Source organism: Dipodomys spectabilis, unplaced genomic scaffold (genome assembly GCF_019054845.1).
Source record: "Dipodomys spectabilis isolate Male_0828 unplaced genomic scaffold, ASM1905484v1 ptg000573l, whole genome shotgun sequence".
NCBI lineage: Eukaryota > Metazoa > Chordata > Mammalia > Rodentia > Heteromyidae > Dipodomys > Dipodomys spectabilis.
Window position 1 is genome coordinate 682,140 of NW_024871250.1, and position 15,166 is coordinate 697,305.

The 15,166-nt window shown below is 64.7% G+C and overlaps 1 protein-coding gene across 2 annotated transcripts in view; it reads left to right on the forward strand.

Annotated features, from left to right (window-relative positions):
• Brd4 (bromodomain containing 4) overlaps positions 1–15,166 on the forward strand; it is a 29,963-nt gene that overhangs the window by 12,890 nt on the left and 1,907 nt on the right. Inside the window, exons 8-18 of one of the 2 annotated variants that reach the window (XM_042670579.1) lie at positions 61–270; positions 644–843; positions 1,155–1,450; positions 2,559–2,669; positions 10,618–10,670; positions 10,788–11,154; positions 11,744–12,331; positions 14,212–14,324; positions 14,402–14,564; positions 14,668–14,798; positions 14,892–15,097. In XM_042670579.1, coding sequence (XP_042526513.1) covers positions 61–270; positions 644–843; positions 1,155–1,450; positions 2,559–2,669; positions 10,618–10,670; positions 10,788–11,154; positions 11,744–12,331; positions 14,212–14,324; positions 14,402–14,564; positions 14,668–14,798; positions 14,892–15,097 — 2,438 coding nt within the window. Of the gene's footprint in view, positions 1–60; positions 271–643; positions 844–1,154; positions 1,451–2,558; positions 2,670–6,671; positions 8,414–10,617; positions 10,671–10,787; positions 11,155–11,743; positions 12,332–14,211; positions 14,325–14,401; positions 14,565–14,667; positions 14,799–14,891; positions 15,098–15,166 lie in introns of those variants that run through there. The other variant, XM_042670581.1, reaches the window with a different exon arrangement.

Here is a 15,166-nt window from a genome sequence, read left to right on the forward strand (position 1 = left end):
CCACACTGTCCCTCACGGCCCTCCCACACTGTCCCTCACGGCATGGCTTTCCCTCCCTAGGATGTGTTTGAAATGCGCTTTGCCAAGATGCCGGACGAGCCGGAAGAGCCCGTGGTGGCCGTGTCCTCCCCCGCGGTGCCGCCCCCCACCAAGGTGGCAGCCCCGCCCTCCTCCAGCGACAGCAGCAGCGACAGCTCCTCCGACAGCGACAGTTCCACTGACGACTCAGAGGAGGAGCGAGCCCAGCGGCTGGCCGAGCTCCAGGAGCAGGTGGGTCCTTGCACACGTGGCCCCAGGGCCCTGCCTGGCCCTTCCCTTCGCAAGTGTGTGTTGCTACCTGGGCTGCACCAGCCCGGCGCATCTGCTCTCACCCAGCCTCTGGGGAACCGCCCGGGGGTCGCGGCTGCCAGCCGGGCAGCTGGCTGGGTAGAGGACACTGCCGTCCTGGCATTGCGGGGGGCAGTGCCTTGGGCTCCTTGGGGATCTGGTAGATGTGACAGACCACTGGCCAAGGGCTGCTCCGTGCCCCTGCCCTGACCCATGGGGTCCCACACTGTCCGGCGCGGTGTGGCGTGGTGTGGCGTGGCGTGGCACGCCACAGCATGGCGCCGTCAGCCCGATCTCAGGCCCCTCCTCTCCACAGCTCAAAGCCGTGCACGAACAGCTTGCAGCCCTTTCGCAGCCCCAGCAGAGCAAACCAAAGAAAAAGGAGAAGGACAAGAAGGAGAAAAAGAAGGAGAAGCACAAAAAGAAAGAGGAAGTGGAGGAGAATAAGAAGAGCAAAGCCAAGGAGCTCCCTCCTAAGAAGACAAAGAAGACCAACAGCAGCCACAGCAGCGTGAGGTCTGTGCCTCCAGACCCACCCTGGGCCGAGGCAGGGAGGCAGGCTGGGCGCTGAGGGCCGCTCACCAGCAGCCCTTGTGGGCTGGGGGGGGCGGGGAACAGGCTGGGGCCATGCATGGGCCTGCAGCAGGGAGCACCTGAGCGCAGCCCCAGCTCCCACGGCCCCGGCGTGTTCTCCGGGGCTCCCCGGGGAAGACTGGCCTTGAGTCCAGTTGCCTGTGAAGACTGGCCCGATGGGACTTGGATGCGGCCCCTCCGAGCGTGGAGGGCGAACCCGGTTTTGATGGTGTGTACCGCCCATCCCTTCGCAGCAAGAAGGAGCCGGCTCCCCTGAAGAGCAAGCCCCCGCCCGCCTACGAGTCGGAGGAGGAGGACAAGTGCAAGCCCATGTCCTACGAGGAGAAGCGCCAGCTGAGCCTGGACATCAACAAGCTCCCGGGGGAGAAGCTGGGCCGCGTGGTGCACATCATCCAGTCCCGGGAGCCCTCGCTCAAGAACTCCAACCCCGACGAGATCGAGATCGACTTCGAGACCCTGAAGCCCTCTACACTGCGCGAGCTGGAGCGCTACGTCACCTCCTGCTTGCGGAAGAAAAGGAAACCCCAAGGTATGCTCGAGCCCTCCACTCAAGAGGGCTCTCCGTGGTCCACTCAAGAGGGCTCTCCCCACGGGCAGCCTGCCAGACAGCAACTCCCAAAGTGAGGACACCACATCGCGCCTCACCACACCCCAGACTTGGGTGGGTGTTTGCGGAGGGTGGGAGGGTTACTGGGGTTTGAACTCAGGGCCCCACGCTTGCTAGGTCGACACTGTCTCTTGAGGGACGCGTGTATCCCTGCTCTGCGTTTAAGTTATTCTTCAGGTCAGATCTCGTGCGTTTGCCCAGACTACGAACCTCGTGACCACTGTGCTGAGTCACAGCGCGCCACCACACCTGCCTGCCTGACTCGGGTGTGAGAGCTTGTGGACTCTGGCCTGAGCTCTGGCCTGGGCGCTGTCCCTCAGCTCTGCAGCTCAAGGCGAGTGCTCTACCACTTGAGCCACAGCGCCACTTCCGGCTTTTTTTGCTTATGTGGTGCTGGGGAATCAAACCCAGGGCCTCATTCATGCGAGGCAAGCGCTCTACCACTGAGCCACCTTCCCACCTCTGCTGACTCTCTTTGCCCGGGTTGGTCTTGAGCCACATTGCCCAGCCTGAAATGGTTTTGAGCGTTGGCTCTAACCAGCAGTAGTTTGGGTTCCCAGCGGCTGGCTAGGCGGTGTCCTCCCTCCCCCCAGGAGGGGGGGAGGACAGCTGGAGCTAGACGTCAAGTTTGTCCTCTAGCACGACTGGCCTGGTCCTTTCTGGAACAGTCTTGCAGGCATTCCTTTCATGTTCGATGCCTTCACCTTTCTCTTGGGACCACAGGACTTGCGGTCTGCGTGGGGACCTGTAACACACCGGGCTTGAGTCGTGCCGGCTCCTTGCAAGCCCTGACTTGTCCCCAGGCAGGTGTGCTGTAAGTGAGCCTTAGGCCAGACCAGCAGTGTCCGCGCTGGGAAGGGACTCCTCCACACGGCCTGTCACATCCTTGAGAAATCCTCCAGAGGGCGCCAGTGCCCTGGAAATGCCAGGCTGGACCATGTTAGGGGCAGTTGGCAGTAGGCTGCCCGTGGGGAGCCGTGGATCCGGTAAGAGCACCTCCTCATCGCTTTTCCTGTTGTTTGGCTTGCAGCCGAGAAAGTGGATGTGATCGCCGGCTCCTCCAAGATGAAAGGCTTCTCCTCCTCCGAGTCAGAGAGCACCAGCGAGTCCAGCTCCTCAGATAGTGAAGACTCGGAAACAGGTCAGGGGACTCTTGTTTAAGATCTGGTCCAAAACTTCCCCCGTCCGTGCCAGGTACCGGCACCAGCCCTGCCTCCGTCCTGGGCTAGGCTGCTGGAGAGCCCAGAGACGGTCGCCGCTCTTTAACACTGTCTCTAGGCGGCCCTCCCCCATCCCCGCTGAGGCCTGCACCAGGCCCACATGGGACTGGAGTCCCTCTCCCCAAGCCTCCTGTCCAGGGAAGACTGCAGCCCACAGGCTTGCCAGTCCCGTAGTCACGGGCAGGGCCACAGCGCAGAGGAGGTGGTTGGTTGGCAGGTGTCCGGCAAGAGCAGAGCGGAACCGGGCACCGGTGGCTCACGCCTGTCCTCCTAGCTACTCAGGAGGCTTGAGATCTGAGGATCACGGTTCAAAGCCAGCCCGGGCAGGAGAGACCGTGAGACTCCTATCTCCAATAAACCACTAGAAAACCGGAAGTGGCGCTGTAGCTCAAGTGGTAGAGCGCTCGCCTTGAGCTGAAGAGCTGAGGGACAGCGCCCAGGCCCAGAGTTCAAGACCCACGACCAACAAAAAAATAAAGGAGCGGAGCTGCCTGCAGCTGGCAGCCTTGGCGGCAGGGTCCGTCCCCGGCCTGCTGCTAATGCTTCTCACCCGACTACGCCACAGCTGCGCCCCGCCCCCAGCAAGGGCCTGCCTGCTGTGCCAGCTGCTGCTGCCTCTCCCCTAACTCCACACCTACCTGCAGCCCGTGTGTGCTGCACGCAATCCCCTCCCGCATGCACACACGCGTTGCACACCAGTACCAAGGCTTAAACTCAGGGCTCCACGCTCACTCAGCATATTTGCTTGTGCCTGGGGTTCTAACACTTAGACTATGTCCCCACTTCTGGTTTTGGGTGGTTCGTTGGGGATGAGAGCCGGCCAGGTTGTCTGCTTAGGCTGCCTTCAACCTCAGATCGGCCTCACCGGGGCCTGGCTTGCTGCCCTGCCGAGCTCAGTGGGCCGGCCCCGGCACCCCGGCCAGACCCACCTTTTGGGCAGCAACCGCGAAGCCAGAGGAGGAACAGTGCTGGGAGCTGGATGGGCGGTGGAGGAGCACAGTACCGCCGCTCAGCACATGAGGGAACGGAGGGCACTTGAGGGACCTGCGTGTGGCTTGTGTGTGGGGTGGGCTGGGCACACACACTCCAGACCGCCTGCGAGCCAGCTCTGGTGCAAAGTGTGTTTCTACCAGGTAGACCGGGGCTCGGGCCACAGCGGGAAATGCGTGTCTGGTTAGGCAACCAGGTGGCTGGCGTGTGCGTCCGTGGGTCTCCTGCCTCCGACGTGCTGGCTCCCCCGTGACGGGGGAGTGGAAATCACAGTTCTGGGAGACCCCACTTCTGAGGCGCGCACGCAGCAGGCGAGGAGAACAGACCTGTGGGGCTTGGGGTGGCCGGGGTCTCCCCAGGCTCCCAGTGCCCGATGGCATCTCCGCAGGCCTGGACGCAGAGCCCGCGCCCTGCAGCCTCCCACCCTTTCCAGTCTCCTCAGTCGGCAGGGGGTGCTGCCCTCCAGGCTGGCTGGGAGGAGCCGGCCCCGTGTGGGCGGAGGGGGCGGAGGGGCTGTGCCCTGGAGTCCCGTTGCATTGCCCGTAGCTCTGACTCTTCCCTTCTGCCAGCCAAGCGGCAGGTTCGCCTCTCCCCTGGGGTCTGCGTGACAGCCCCGGGGCTGAGCTAGTCCCCAGAGCAGCCGCTTGCCCGCCGAGGCCGAGGTCTCTGCCCCGGGCTCCCATGTGGGCGCCCTGCACCCCTCCGGCCACTGGGCTATTTTTTTAAGCCCTCCCCCTCCCTTCAAGGAAAGTGGGAAGATGGTGCAGAGAGTAATCCGAGAGCCCTGGGAACAGCTGTCTTGGCGGGAAGGAGGAGGGTGAGATTTACAGCCTTGGCTCCCAGGCCCAGGCGGTGCAGCCCTGGCCACCGGCTCCGCCGCCTGGGCCCGGGCTCTCCCCAGACGCCCTCCCACGTGGGTTTGGCCTGGCTCTTTCTTTGTCTCCGTGCTGGCCAGCAGCGCTGCCCCGGAGCCGTGGCTTTTCCTTCGCCTTCTGTGTGTGGCAGGGCTCCATGGGCCAGCTGGGCAGGGCCACTGGGAGAGCCACAGCCCACACTCCCGTCACGGAGCGTGGCCGCTGCACCCTAGGGTGCCTGGTCGCCGCTGCGCTGCGGGGCTGGCCGGCCGGCCGGCGCAGCAACAGGCGCTGTTTCCTTCTGGTCTTCGGGGCTTGTGTAGCCTCCTCGCTCTTGTGATTCCACTTGGGTTGGAGCCGAAATATCTCAAAGGTCTACTTTTGTCACTTGTACTAAGGATCATTTCTGCTGACACGGGTCCGGGACCTGAATCTCCAAAAGAAACCGAAGCAAAGCAGTCCCTGGGGTTGGGAGGGCGGTGCGAAAGCCGTCCTCCGGCAGCGCGAGCTGCTGGGGCCCTGGCGCAGCTCGGACCAGGCTTACGCGTAGGGCAGCTGTGCCCAGGGGAGGCTCGGGGCGCTGGCCCAGCCGGCCCTCACCCTGCAGCACACCGAGCCCCGCTACTGCTTGGGCTGTGCGATCTCTCATGGGCCTCTGCTTTCAGCCACTCAAGGGGTTAGTGTCCGGCCAGGCGGGTACCGTCCGGTATAGCTCGGGTGCCACCGTACCACACCTTGGAAGAGGTCTGTGGCGAGACCTTCCCGCCGCTCTCCCGGGCAGGCTGTGGACAGAGCCAGGCCCTGTCGTCCGGCACCGCGTGCGGGCCGGGGCAGAGGGTGTCCTAGGACGCCCTGTAGGTCTCGGCCAACACGTTGCTGGCTGCCTCTTCCCGAGGGGCGGGGCGGGGCCGGCGCGGAGGCGTCCCTGCCCGCAGCCACACCTCTCCCGCCGCCCCCCACATGGGCTGGGGCAGTTTGGGGGAGGGTCCCTCAGATTTTGCTCTTCTTTTCCATCTGCCCAGGAGTGTCGTCCAGCCAGCTCAGAGTCTTGGTTTCCTTTTCCCAGGTCTGGACAGTGTGGGCGTTGCTCAGTAGCTCCTAGTGAGAGGGGAATGCTTGGTGTTCTGGAAAGACTTGAGCTGGGAGGCGCAGATGTGCGAGGGGGTGCTCTCTGCTGACCACACGTCCAGCCCCAGCTTCCTGCCCCAAGGGTCTTTGAGGGACTCGGCCCACGGGGTGGGGGGGCACAGCCAGGTGACTGGATGCACGTGCATACACAGCCTTGCAGCTGGAGGGCCCGGGGCTTCCCCCGGGTGAGGCCAGCCTTGTGGAATGTGGCCAGCAGCGAGAGGCGGGGTGGGCGGGTTTTTCCCAGGCGTGGGGGGGCATCCGTGACTCCAGAGGCGCCACTGCCGCGTGGGTGGAGCCGGCCCAGCGGCTGCCCTGGTCCAGGAGCCAGGCTGGAGTCCCAGATGAGGCGGGAGAGGGGGACCATTTCCTCCTCGATCTGCTTGCTCTGTCTCTCTCGTTCCTTTCTTCTCTTTTCCTTCCTCCTCCCTCAGCTACATGTCACAGATTCCTCTTTATCCTGTGTGCCTCGGGGAGCTGGAAGGGTGCGGAGGCCACGCTCCCTCAGCTCGAGTCCTGCCCCGATCGCAGCATGGTGCCCACAGTGTCAGGCTTTTCTTCCTGGGCCACAGCCCAAGGGAAGGCTGGGAGCAGACATACCTGGTGGTGGTGAGCCTGGTGTTCCTGGCTGGGACAGGGCGGGGCCCTGAGCGGCCGTAGTGGGCACACGCACACATGCAGGCAGGCACACACACGTGGAACTCGTCAAGTGAGGGCGCGTTTGTCTGGAAGCACAGGCAGGCTCAGGGTGCACAGAGGATCTGTGGAGGTGGGTCTGTCCCCACCCGAGGAGGTCGGGGGCGGAGCTCCCCATCTCTGGTGCTGCTCTCCTGTGCCCTTTGGGCCACCAGGGCACAGGCTGGCTCGGTCTGCAGTTCTTCTGTTCTTGTGACTTGAATGGTACATTCCACACCACTTCTCTCACACTGATTTCTCTCTTCCTCTACGTAGGTCCTGCCTAATCACTGGACACGGACTCTTAATAAAACGGTCTTCAGTTCCAGATTCCCTCCCAGCAAGCTCTAGCTTAAGTCCCATTTTCTTCTGTGAAAGGGACAGGACTCCATCGAGTTATGGAACTCCTCAGAGGCCTGGGCCTGTCCCCGGGGTGGAGCGGTCACGCCGGCAGCACACGCCTAGTTCCCGCCTTTGGGAAGGCTGCTTGCCTGGCCTGCCTGTACAGAGACTGGGGCTGATCTGCCTGCCTCCCGTTCCCGGGGCCTCTGGGTGGGTGGCACCTCCTGATGGGTGATGACAATCTCCCCGTGCCGCTGTGGTGCTGCGCTGTGTGTGATACCCGATCAGAGTGCGTCTCCTCTCTCGGTCGCTCCCCCCCTTTTGTCTGAGACTCTGGACCTAGACTGCTCCCTTCCGGGACCTTGTGACTTTAGCCCAGGGAAGATCTGCTTCCGCCTCCGGAAGAGTGTGCTGCCCTCCCAGGCTTTCCCAGACAAGCAAGGCTGGGCAGTGCCACCCCTGGCTGCTTGACCCGCTGGGGCCCGGCACGCCGCTCGGCCTCCTCCAGCCCTCCCGTCCCCGTCCCCGCGTGGCTGAATGCTTAAGCTGGTGTAATGGGCGTTTTCCCGGCTTCTTTATCTGCTTCCCTCAAGTTCCATAGGGAGAGTATCTTCTGGGCTGTTGTGAGGGACACACACATGCACACACACACGCACGCACACACATGCACACACACACACACACACACACACATCCTGCTCCCTTCTGATGCCCTGTACACAGACCTCCTAGATGTCCGCCCTCCCCAGGCGAGGGCGGCCACCCCAGCTGACCCTCCCAGAGGCACCCAACAGGCTACTTTTCCCCCGCTTTTTGCGCTAAAAATAAATGTAGGCCCTTTTTTGGTCATGAATCCAGCATCTGAACAGAAAGCCTCCCAGTGGGCGACGCGTTAGGAGCAGCGTCTGTGCTCCGGCCTGGGCTCTTGTTCTTTCTTGCTTCAAGCGTACTTCCCGTGTCCGCTGGGGCCCAGCCGCCACACGGCGGGCACGGACGCCTTGCAGGCTGCCCTGTCCTGGGGCTGAGCCAGGCTGGGGACATGCCACCGCCTCTCCTGCCTCCCTGGCTCCTTGAGTTCCTGGGTTCCTCTCGGCCCAGACTTGCTGTGGCCCCCAGATGGAGCCCAGCCTCCCCAGGACCCCGCAGTAGCACTTGTGAGCTTGCAGGCCGCTCCCGATCCTCTCTGGGCTTCCAGTTTCCAGTCAGCCACGTTTGCCAAACAGACTCTATTTTCAGCTGCCCTTTGGCCTGCGCCTGACGTGCTCCTGTGAACTTGGCTTGGCTGGGATGAGGGGCTTCATGCCCAGAGGTTCCCACAGGACAGTTGGGAAGCTGCTGGCATTCTCTTTCTGGGAAGATTTCTGCTGTCTTGGACCAAGCAGCAGCCTAGCTTCTCACAGTGTCTAGGCTGCCTGTTCCCCCTTGCCCCTGACCACACGAGTGCACACCGCAGCAGCTGCAGCCACCGCCAGCCCTCCCGCCAGGGCCTCCTGTCCTTGATGGCCAGGGACCCAGTCTTCCTCGCCCGTAAGGCTTCCAGCTGACAGTTTGCTCGGGACCTGTAGAACTTGAAAGTGCTTTAAATTCACTTGTAGCCAACCACCGGCTTGGGCCTGTAATCCTGGCTGTTCAGGAGGCTGAGGGGCTCAGTTTGAAGCCAGCCCTAGGCAGGAAAAGTCCAGGAGTTTCTTACATCCAATTAAACCATCAAACAAGCCAGAAGTGGAGCTGTGACTCAAGTGGTAGAGAGCCCGAGGCCCTGAGCTCAAGCCCCAGTACCAGCACAAAACAAAAAAAGTGACCTGTATTTGGTGCCCTGGGAATAAGCCAGAAAGACAACGGGCAGCTGTTGTAACCTGTTCTCTGGGCACCAGGAGGTGCCACCCAAGGCCTCTGTCCTGGCTGCCCGGGAGTCCCGCAGGAGAGCTGGCCGGCGGCAGCTGCTCCTCTCCTCCCCCCTCCTCTCTGCCCCCATCGCCCTGCCTTTTAGCCCTCTTCTCTCCCTCCCCTGGAGTGGGGCTGGGTGGGGTGGAAGAAATCAGTGTTTTAACTCAGATTTTGCAGAAACATTTTATTCCTTTGTACAATTACCATCCTGTATAAAGTTGAAATTTGTGTTGAGTTGAAGATTGTCATGGAATAAAGATCACACAGTACTTAAGGCCATCTCCATGTAAACCCTTTCTAGAGAGTCTTGTGTGGGGTGTCTCGGGCCGGAGTGTTGTGAAGCTGTGCGCTTCTTGTCTTGTCTTCTTACTAGTAACTGCCGCAGGGGCCTGGGCTGCAGCGGCTGGGGGGGGGCTGTCCCACGTCCTATCTTCTAGTCTCCTTGGGCCCCAGGATGCTCCCTGTGACCTTCTCAAGGCCGCAGACGTCTCCCTAGACTCCCACAGCTCCACTGCTTGCTCCCACGCCCGCCCTGGTGAGGGATGGAGCCACCACCACCCCTCCTTACATAGATGAAAGACCACAGTGCCGTGCCCCCCCCCCCCCATACATTTTGTCTGCGCTCAGCCAGCATGGGGCACCTCCCTTAGGCTTGGCTCAGTGGCCAGGCCACGCCCCTAGCGGCCCCGCTCCCTGCCCAGCCCCCTCCCACCACTTCCCTGCACTGGAATGGGCCAGAAGAGCCAACCTCTTCCTCACGCTCCCCTGGAGCTTCTGAGACCTTGCCTTCCCGGCACCCCTTCTCTCTCTGCAGTTCTGGGGTCTCCAGCCAGTGCCACAGATGTTTGTGTCTCACCCAAAGAGTTCTGAGGTCTGGCACCTCCATCTGGGTGTTGGGCTTGAGTTCACGTGTCCTAGGTGTCCTCCACTTCATTGGTTCCGAGGATGTGTCTGTGGCTGCTGAGCGTGTGCGTGTGTGTCCTGGTCTTGTCTAGCTCGTGCCGGACACGGGGTCCTGTCGCATCCCCGTAGGTGGCATGTTGCTGCCCCCTCCAGGGCCCGGACATCTCACACAAAGTAGCCTTGTTGGGGAAGCTGTCATCCGCTGACCCCCGTGGCGAGCTGGACATCCTGGGCAGGAAGCTCAGGGACAGCCGGGCCGGCCGTGGCCGTGCCTCAGGGCCCGCAATCCCGGAGACCCTGTTCCGAGCGCCCCGCTTCCCGCCTAGGCTTGCACACCATCTTGTTTGGTGAAGGGCCACCCGGCTGGCAGAAACAGTTGAGCATAAGCTTTTGGGGTGGCAGCAGAGGTGGGCACAGCTCTGCAGAGTGGGCACAGCATGGCTGCCGACAGCAAGCTCAGGGCCCCCCTGCAGCCCTCGACACTGTCCCTCAGAAGCTGTCCCCTCGGGCCTGTCTCCCCATGGCAAGGCGGCCTGTGCCCTCCGCTGGCCGCGGGCACCCCGCCGGCGGCACGCACGCCCTGCCCTCGCTTCCCACTCGCTGGCTGTGTGTCCCGGGGTCCATGGCGGCCCCGGCCAGCCCCGACGCACTCCGCCCGAGCTGCTCTGCTTTGTCTGGAAAGACGCCAGGGCCTTCGCACCCATGTGGGTCCGCCGTGCCTCCGTCCCCATCACTGCGTGTAACCCTGGACTAGCGTGCTCTCTCCTCACTCTGCAGTGAGTGGGGGCAGGCGTGGGGCTCCCTAGCTCGCCTTTCGGCATAGGAATGGCGCCGGTGGTGTGAAGGTGGGGGGGGGTAATTCCCCATCGCAGCGCCTCAGGATGCAGCGGGTGGGCAGGGGGGGTCCCCCTCCATCGCTTCCCTCCGCCCAGGGGTGACCAACCCGATCCGAACCCGGCCTGGACCTTCTCGCTCCGTGTCACCTGCCCCCATCCTGCGCTGCCTTCTGCAGCTTTCTTCTCTTCCGTGTCCTAAGCCAGCTCACCCCCCCGCTCCTCCAGAGCCTCACCACCTTCTCTTTTCTCTGCAGAGATGGCTCCGAAGTCCAAAAAGAAGGGGCACCCTGGGAGGGACCAGAAGAAGGTACGTCGCTCCGCGAATGGGTCCCTCCCTAGGGGGTGGCTGGCGTCCCGCCCCGGGGCCTGGCCTCTGGCCTGCCTTGCCTCACATCAGCCTGTGTGTCTCTCCCTGTGTACACAGCATCATCACCACCACCATCAGCCGCCGGCCCAGGCCCCGCCCCCCCAGCAGCCCCCCCCAGCCCCCCAGCAGCCTCCACCGCCCCCGCCACCACCGCAGCCGCAGCCGCCGCCGCCACCGCCGCCTCCACCGCCCTCCATCCCGCAGCAGGCCCCTCCCGCCATGAAGTCCTCGCCCCCACCCTTCATCACTGCCCAGGTGCCCGTCCTGGAGCCCCAGCTCCCGGGCAGCGTCTTCGACCCCATCGGCCACTTCACCCAGCCCATCCTCCACCTGCAGCAGCCCGAGCTGCCCCCTCACCTGCCCCAGCCGCCCGAGCACGGCACTCCGCCCCATCTCAACCAGCACGCCGTAGTCTCTCCTCCAGGTGAGCCATGGCACTGCCCCAATTCTGCCGGGCCATGATGTACGGGTACTTCGGGGCAACCCCGGGACCGTTGGCATCTAAGTCAGAAGATGGAGTCAGCTCGTGGCTCATGCCTGTAATCCCAGCTACTCAGGAGGCTGAGATCTGAGGATGGAAGTGTCAAAGCCAGCCAGGGCAGGAAAGCTAGGAGAGTTTCCTCCCCAGTGAATCCCCAGAAAGTGGAAAAATGGAGCTATGGCTTCAACTCCACTTGATGGTGGAGCTCAGAGGCCGCACCCAGGCCCCGAGTTCAAGCCCCAGCACCAGCACACCAGGATGAGTGAGTTCTCATCTCAGTGGAGCTAGGCCTTGGGTTAGTTTCCAAGGATGGGACCCTTCTGAAGTTTATAGTTACGGGGTGCCGGGCAGTCATCTGGACAAAGGTCAACCTCTGGCCAGACGGCATGCGCAGGGACAGCCTGGTGGACAGGTGACCTCTGGGAGTGACTGGAGCCGGGGAGGCAGCCCAGGGGGTGCGGTGGGGTGGGGTGGGGGGCACGTGCCAGGCCCCGCCCCGGGCCTCACCACCCTTCTTTTCTGCCCCCTCCAGCTTTGCACAATGCACTGCCCCAGCAGCCATCGCGGCCCAGCAACCGAGCTGCGGCCCTGCCGCCCAAGCCCACCCGGCCCCCAGCCGTGTCCCCCGCCCTGGCCCAGCCCCCCCTGCTCCCCCAGCCCCCCATGGCTCAGCCGCCCCAAGTGCTGCTGGAGGACGAGGAGCCCCCTGCCCCGCCCCTCACCTCCATGCAGATGCAGCTGTACCTGCAGCAGCTGCAGAAGGTACAGCCCCCCACGCCGCTACTCCCTTCCGTGAAGGTGCAGTCCCAGCCCCCGCCCCCACTGCCACCCCCGCCCCACCCCTCCGTGCCGCAGCCGCAGCTCCAGCAGCCGCCGCCGCCCCCACCCCCGCCCCAGCCGCAGCCCCCGCCCCAGCCGCAGCCCCCGCCCCCGCCCCGGCCCGTGCACTTGCCGCCCATGCAGTTCTCTGCTCACATCCAGCCCCCGCCACCCCCCAGCCAGCAGCCCCCCCACCCGCCCCCCGGCCAGCAGCCACCCCCGCCTCAGCCCGCCAAGCCCCAGCAGGTCATCCAGCACCACCCCTCCCCTCGGCACCACAAGTCGGACCCCTATTCGACTGGTAAGCGGAGTCTGGGGAAGGCGGGCCTGTGCTCCACGCTGACGTGGGCCCGGGCGGGGGGGGGGGGGGGCTGCACCCGGGGATCGCTGCCTTGTTGGACATTTGTCTGCCTTGCTGACCAAGATGGCCGAGGGCAAAGCCTCCCCACCCCCCACCCCCCACCCCCAGCTCTTGTACAACGGGTGCTGTGGAGCCTCACAGTGCACCAAAATCCTGCCAGGAGGGGAAGCCTGACCCGGGAGGGGGTTCCTGGTGACCCCCCCCCCAGGGCTAGTGGCCAGGGGACGAGCACGAGGACCTCCCCCTTGATATTTGTGACCAGGCAGTTTTTTCTTTTAGCACCTTGAGATCCCCCCCCTCCAACAGTGTGAAGACCTTATTGGGGAGCGCCAGGGTTAAAGGGGAGTGGCAGCCCCCAGTGCAGCACGGGCGGGGCCAGCCCCTCCACCTTGGACGCATGTGAAGGCAGTACACCCAGCTGTGATTGAGCGGATCCTTGAGGGATCCGGTCACAGCACCCAGGCCTTGGCCGGAGGGAGGGGCAAGGGGTACCCGGTCACAGCACCCAGGCCAGGGGCGGGGGTATCTGGTCATAGCACCCAGGCCTTGGCCAGGGGGAGTACCCAGTCACAGCACCCAGGCCTTGGCCGGAGGGAGGGGCAAGGGGTACCCGGTCACAGCACCCAGGCCTTGGCGGGGGGGGTACCCGGTCACAGCACCCAGGCCTTGGCGGGTGGGGGGGTACCCGGTCACAGCACCCAGGCCTGGGCCGGAGGGAGGGGCAAGGGGTACCCGGTCACAGCACCCAGGCCTGGGCCGGGGGGGAGTACCAAGTTCTGGCCCCCAAATTGAGTAGCAAAGCGGGGCTGCGACTCTTCCCGCGCCCAGTGCCGACTGCCAGGTGCCGAGTGGGTTCCCACACGCCCTGCGCCAAGAGCAGCTGCGCCTCCTCCCCCCTGGGAACTGGGGCCGGGCCGGCCGCGCAGCTGTGCCCGCTCACCCCGAGCATGTGAGCATCCCCGTGGAGGATGGAGCGGGGAAGCCAGGGCCAGGGCTGCCTGGAGCCGAAGGCAGAGTGTGCGAAGGATGGGGCAGCCGGGCGCCAGGGGCTCACGCCTGTCATTCCAGCCACTCAGGAGGCTGAGGTCTGAGGATCTCGGTTCAAAGCCAGCCGGGCAGGAGAGTCCAAGAGACTCTGGTCTCCACTGAGAAAACCAGAAGCGGCGCTGAGGCTCAAGTGGTAGAGCGCTGGCCTTGAGCTGACGAGCTGAGGGACAGCGCCCAGACCCAGAGTTCAGGCCCCACGACCGACCAAAAATAAAAAAAGGATGGGGGACTGAAACCCCGCTGGCAGCTTCAGCCGAAGCCCCACTGACGCCCGGCAGCCCCAGAGCCCAGGGCCGGGGTGCGGTTCTGTAAGCAGCCTCTTGCCAGCCCCGGGCCCGCCTGCCCTCCGTCCTGCGTCAGGGTTGGTCTCGGGTCGTGGTTGGGCGCAGGTCATTGGTGGGTTGTGGGCCGTGGCCCCAGGCCCTGTGCTCCCTGCTCCCCACGGGCAGGGGCACAGCCCAGGCGTCTGCCCACGGCACGCAGGCCAAGGGAGGACCCCGACCCCGGCCACCCCGGGAGCCGGGCCCTCCTCGGAACCGTCTAGAGATGTAGGCGCCCGCCTCCGCCCCAAAGCATGAGACGAGGCGTGTGTGTTTGAAAGCTGGCGGAGTGCAAGGTCGCGAGGGCGGTGGCGCCCGGCCTGCCCCTCCACTGGGGAGGAGGGCCGCCGGGCCACGGCCAGCTCTCGCCCAGCCTGGCCCTTCGTCGCTCGTGGTGGGGGGGGGGTCGGAAGGCCCCGCAGTGACCGGACACCCTCCTTGCCTCTGCCCTAGGTCACCTCCGCGAAGCCCCCTCCCCGTTGATGATACATTCCCCCCAGATGCCGCCGTTCCAGAGCCTCACCCACCAGTCTCCCCCCCAACAGAGCGTCCAGCCCAAGAAGCAGGTGAGGGGCGGGGCCGGGGAGGGGGAGGGGCAGCCGGAAGCCCATGGCCTCACCAGCCTGGCTGCCCTGTGTCACAGGAGCTGCGCCCGCCCTCGGTGGTGCAGCCGCAGCCCCTGGTGGTGGTGAAGGAGGAGAAGACCCACTCGCCCATCATCCGCAACGAGCCCTTCAGCCCCTCGCTGCGGCCAGAGCCCCCCAAGCACCCCGAGAACATCAAGGCTCCAGTCCACCTGCCCCAGCGTGAGTGCCCGTGCCATCCGGGGTGGGGGGGGCGGGGTGGAGCACGAGGCCCAGGGCCCTCAGGGTGCCCTGTGCCCAGGCCCATGGACTCTTTGTCTTCCAGGGCCTGAGATGAAGCCTGTGGAGGTCGGGCGGCCCGTTATCCGGCCCCCTGAGCAGTCGGCACCGCCGCCCGGGGCGCCTGACAAGGACAAACCCAAGCAGGAGCCCAAGACTCCAGTGGCACCCAAAAAGGTACCGGCCTTTGCCACAAGGGTCCCCTGCCATGCACCTCCCACGGGACAGGCCCCTCACCCCACCCCGCCCCTGCCCGCCTCTGCTCCACAGGACCTGAAGATCAAGAACATGGGCTCCTGGGCCAGCCTGGTCCAGAAACATCCGACTGCCCCGTCCTCCACCGCCAAGTCCTCCAGCGAGAGCTTCGAGCAGTTCCGCCGCGTGGCCCGCGAGAAGGAGGAGCGCGAGAAGGCGCTGAAGGCCCAGGCCGAGCACGCCGAGAAGGAGAAGGAGCGGCTTCGGCAGGAGCGCATGAGGTGCGGGTCCGGGCAGGGCGTGGGCTGGGGAGGGGCGCCCCGGAAGGACCGGGGTGACTGGGGGTCCTG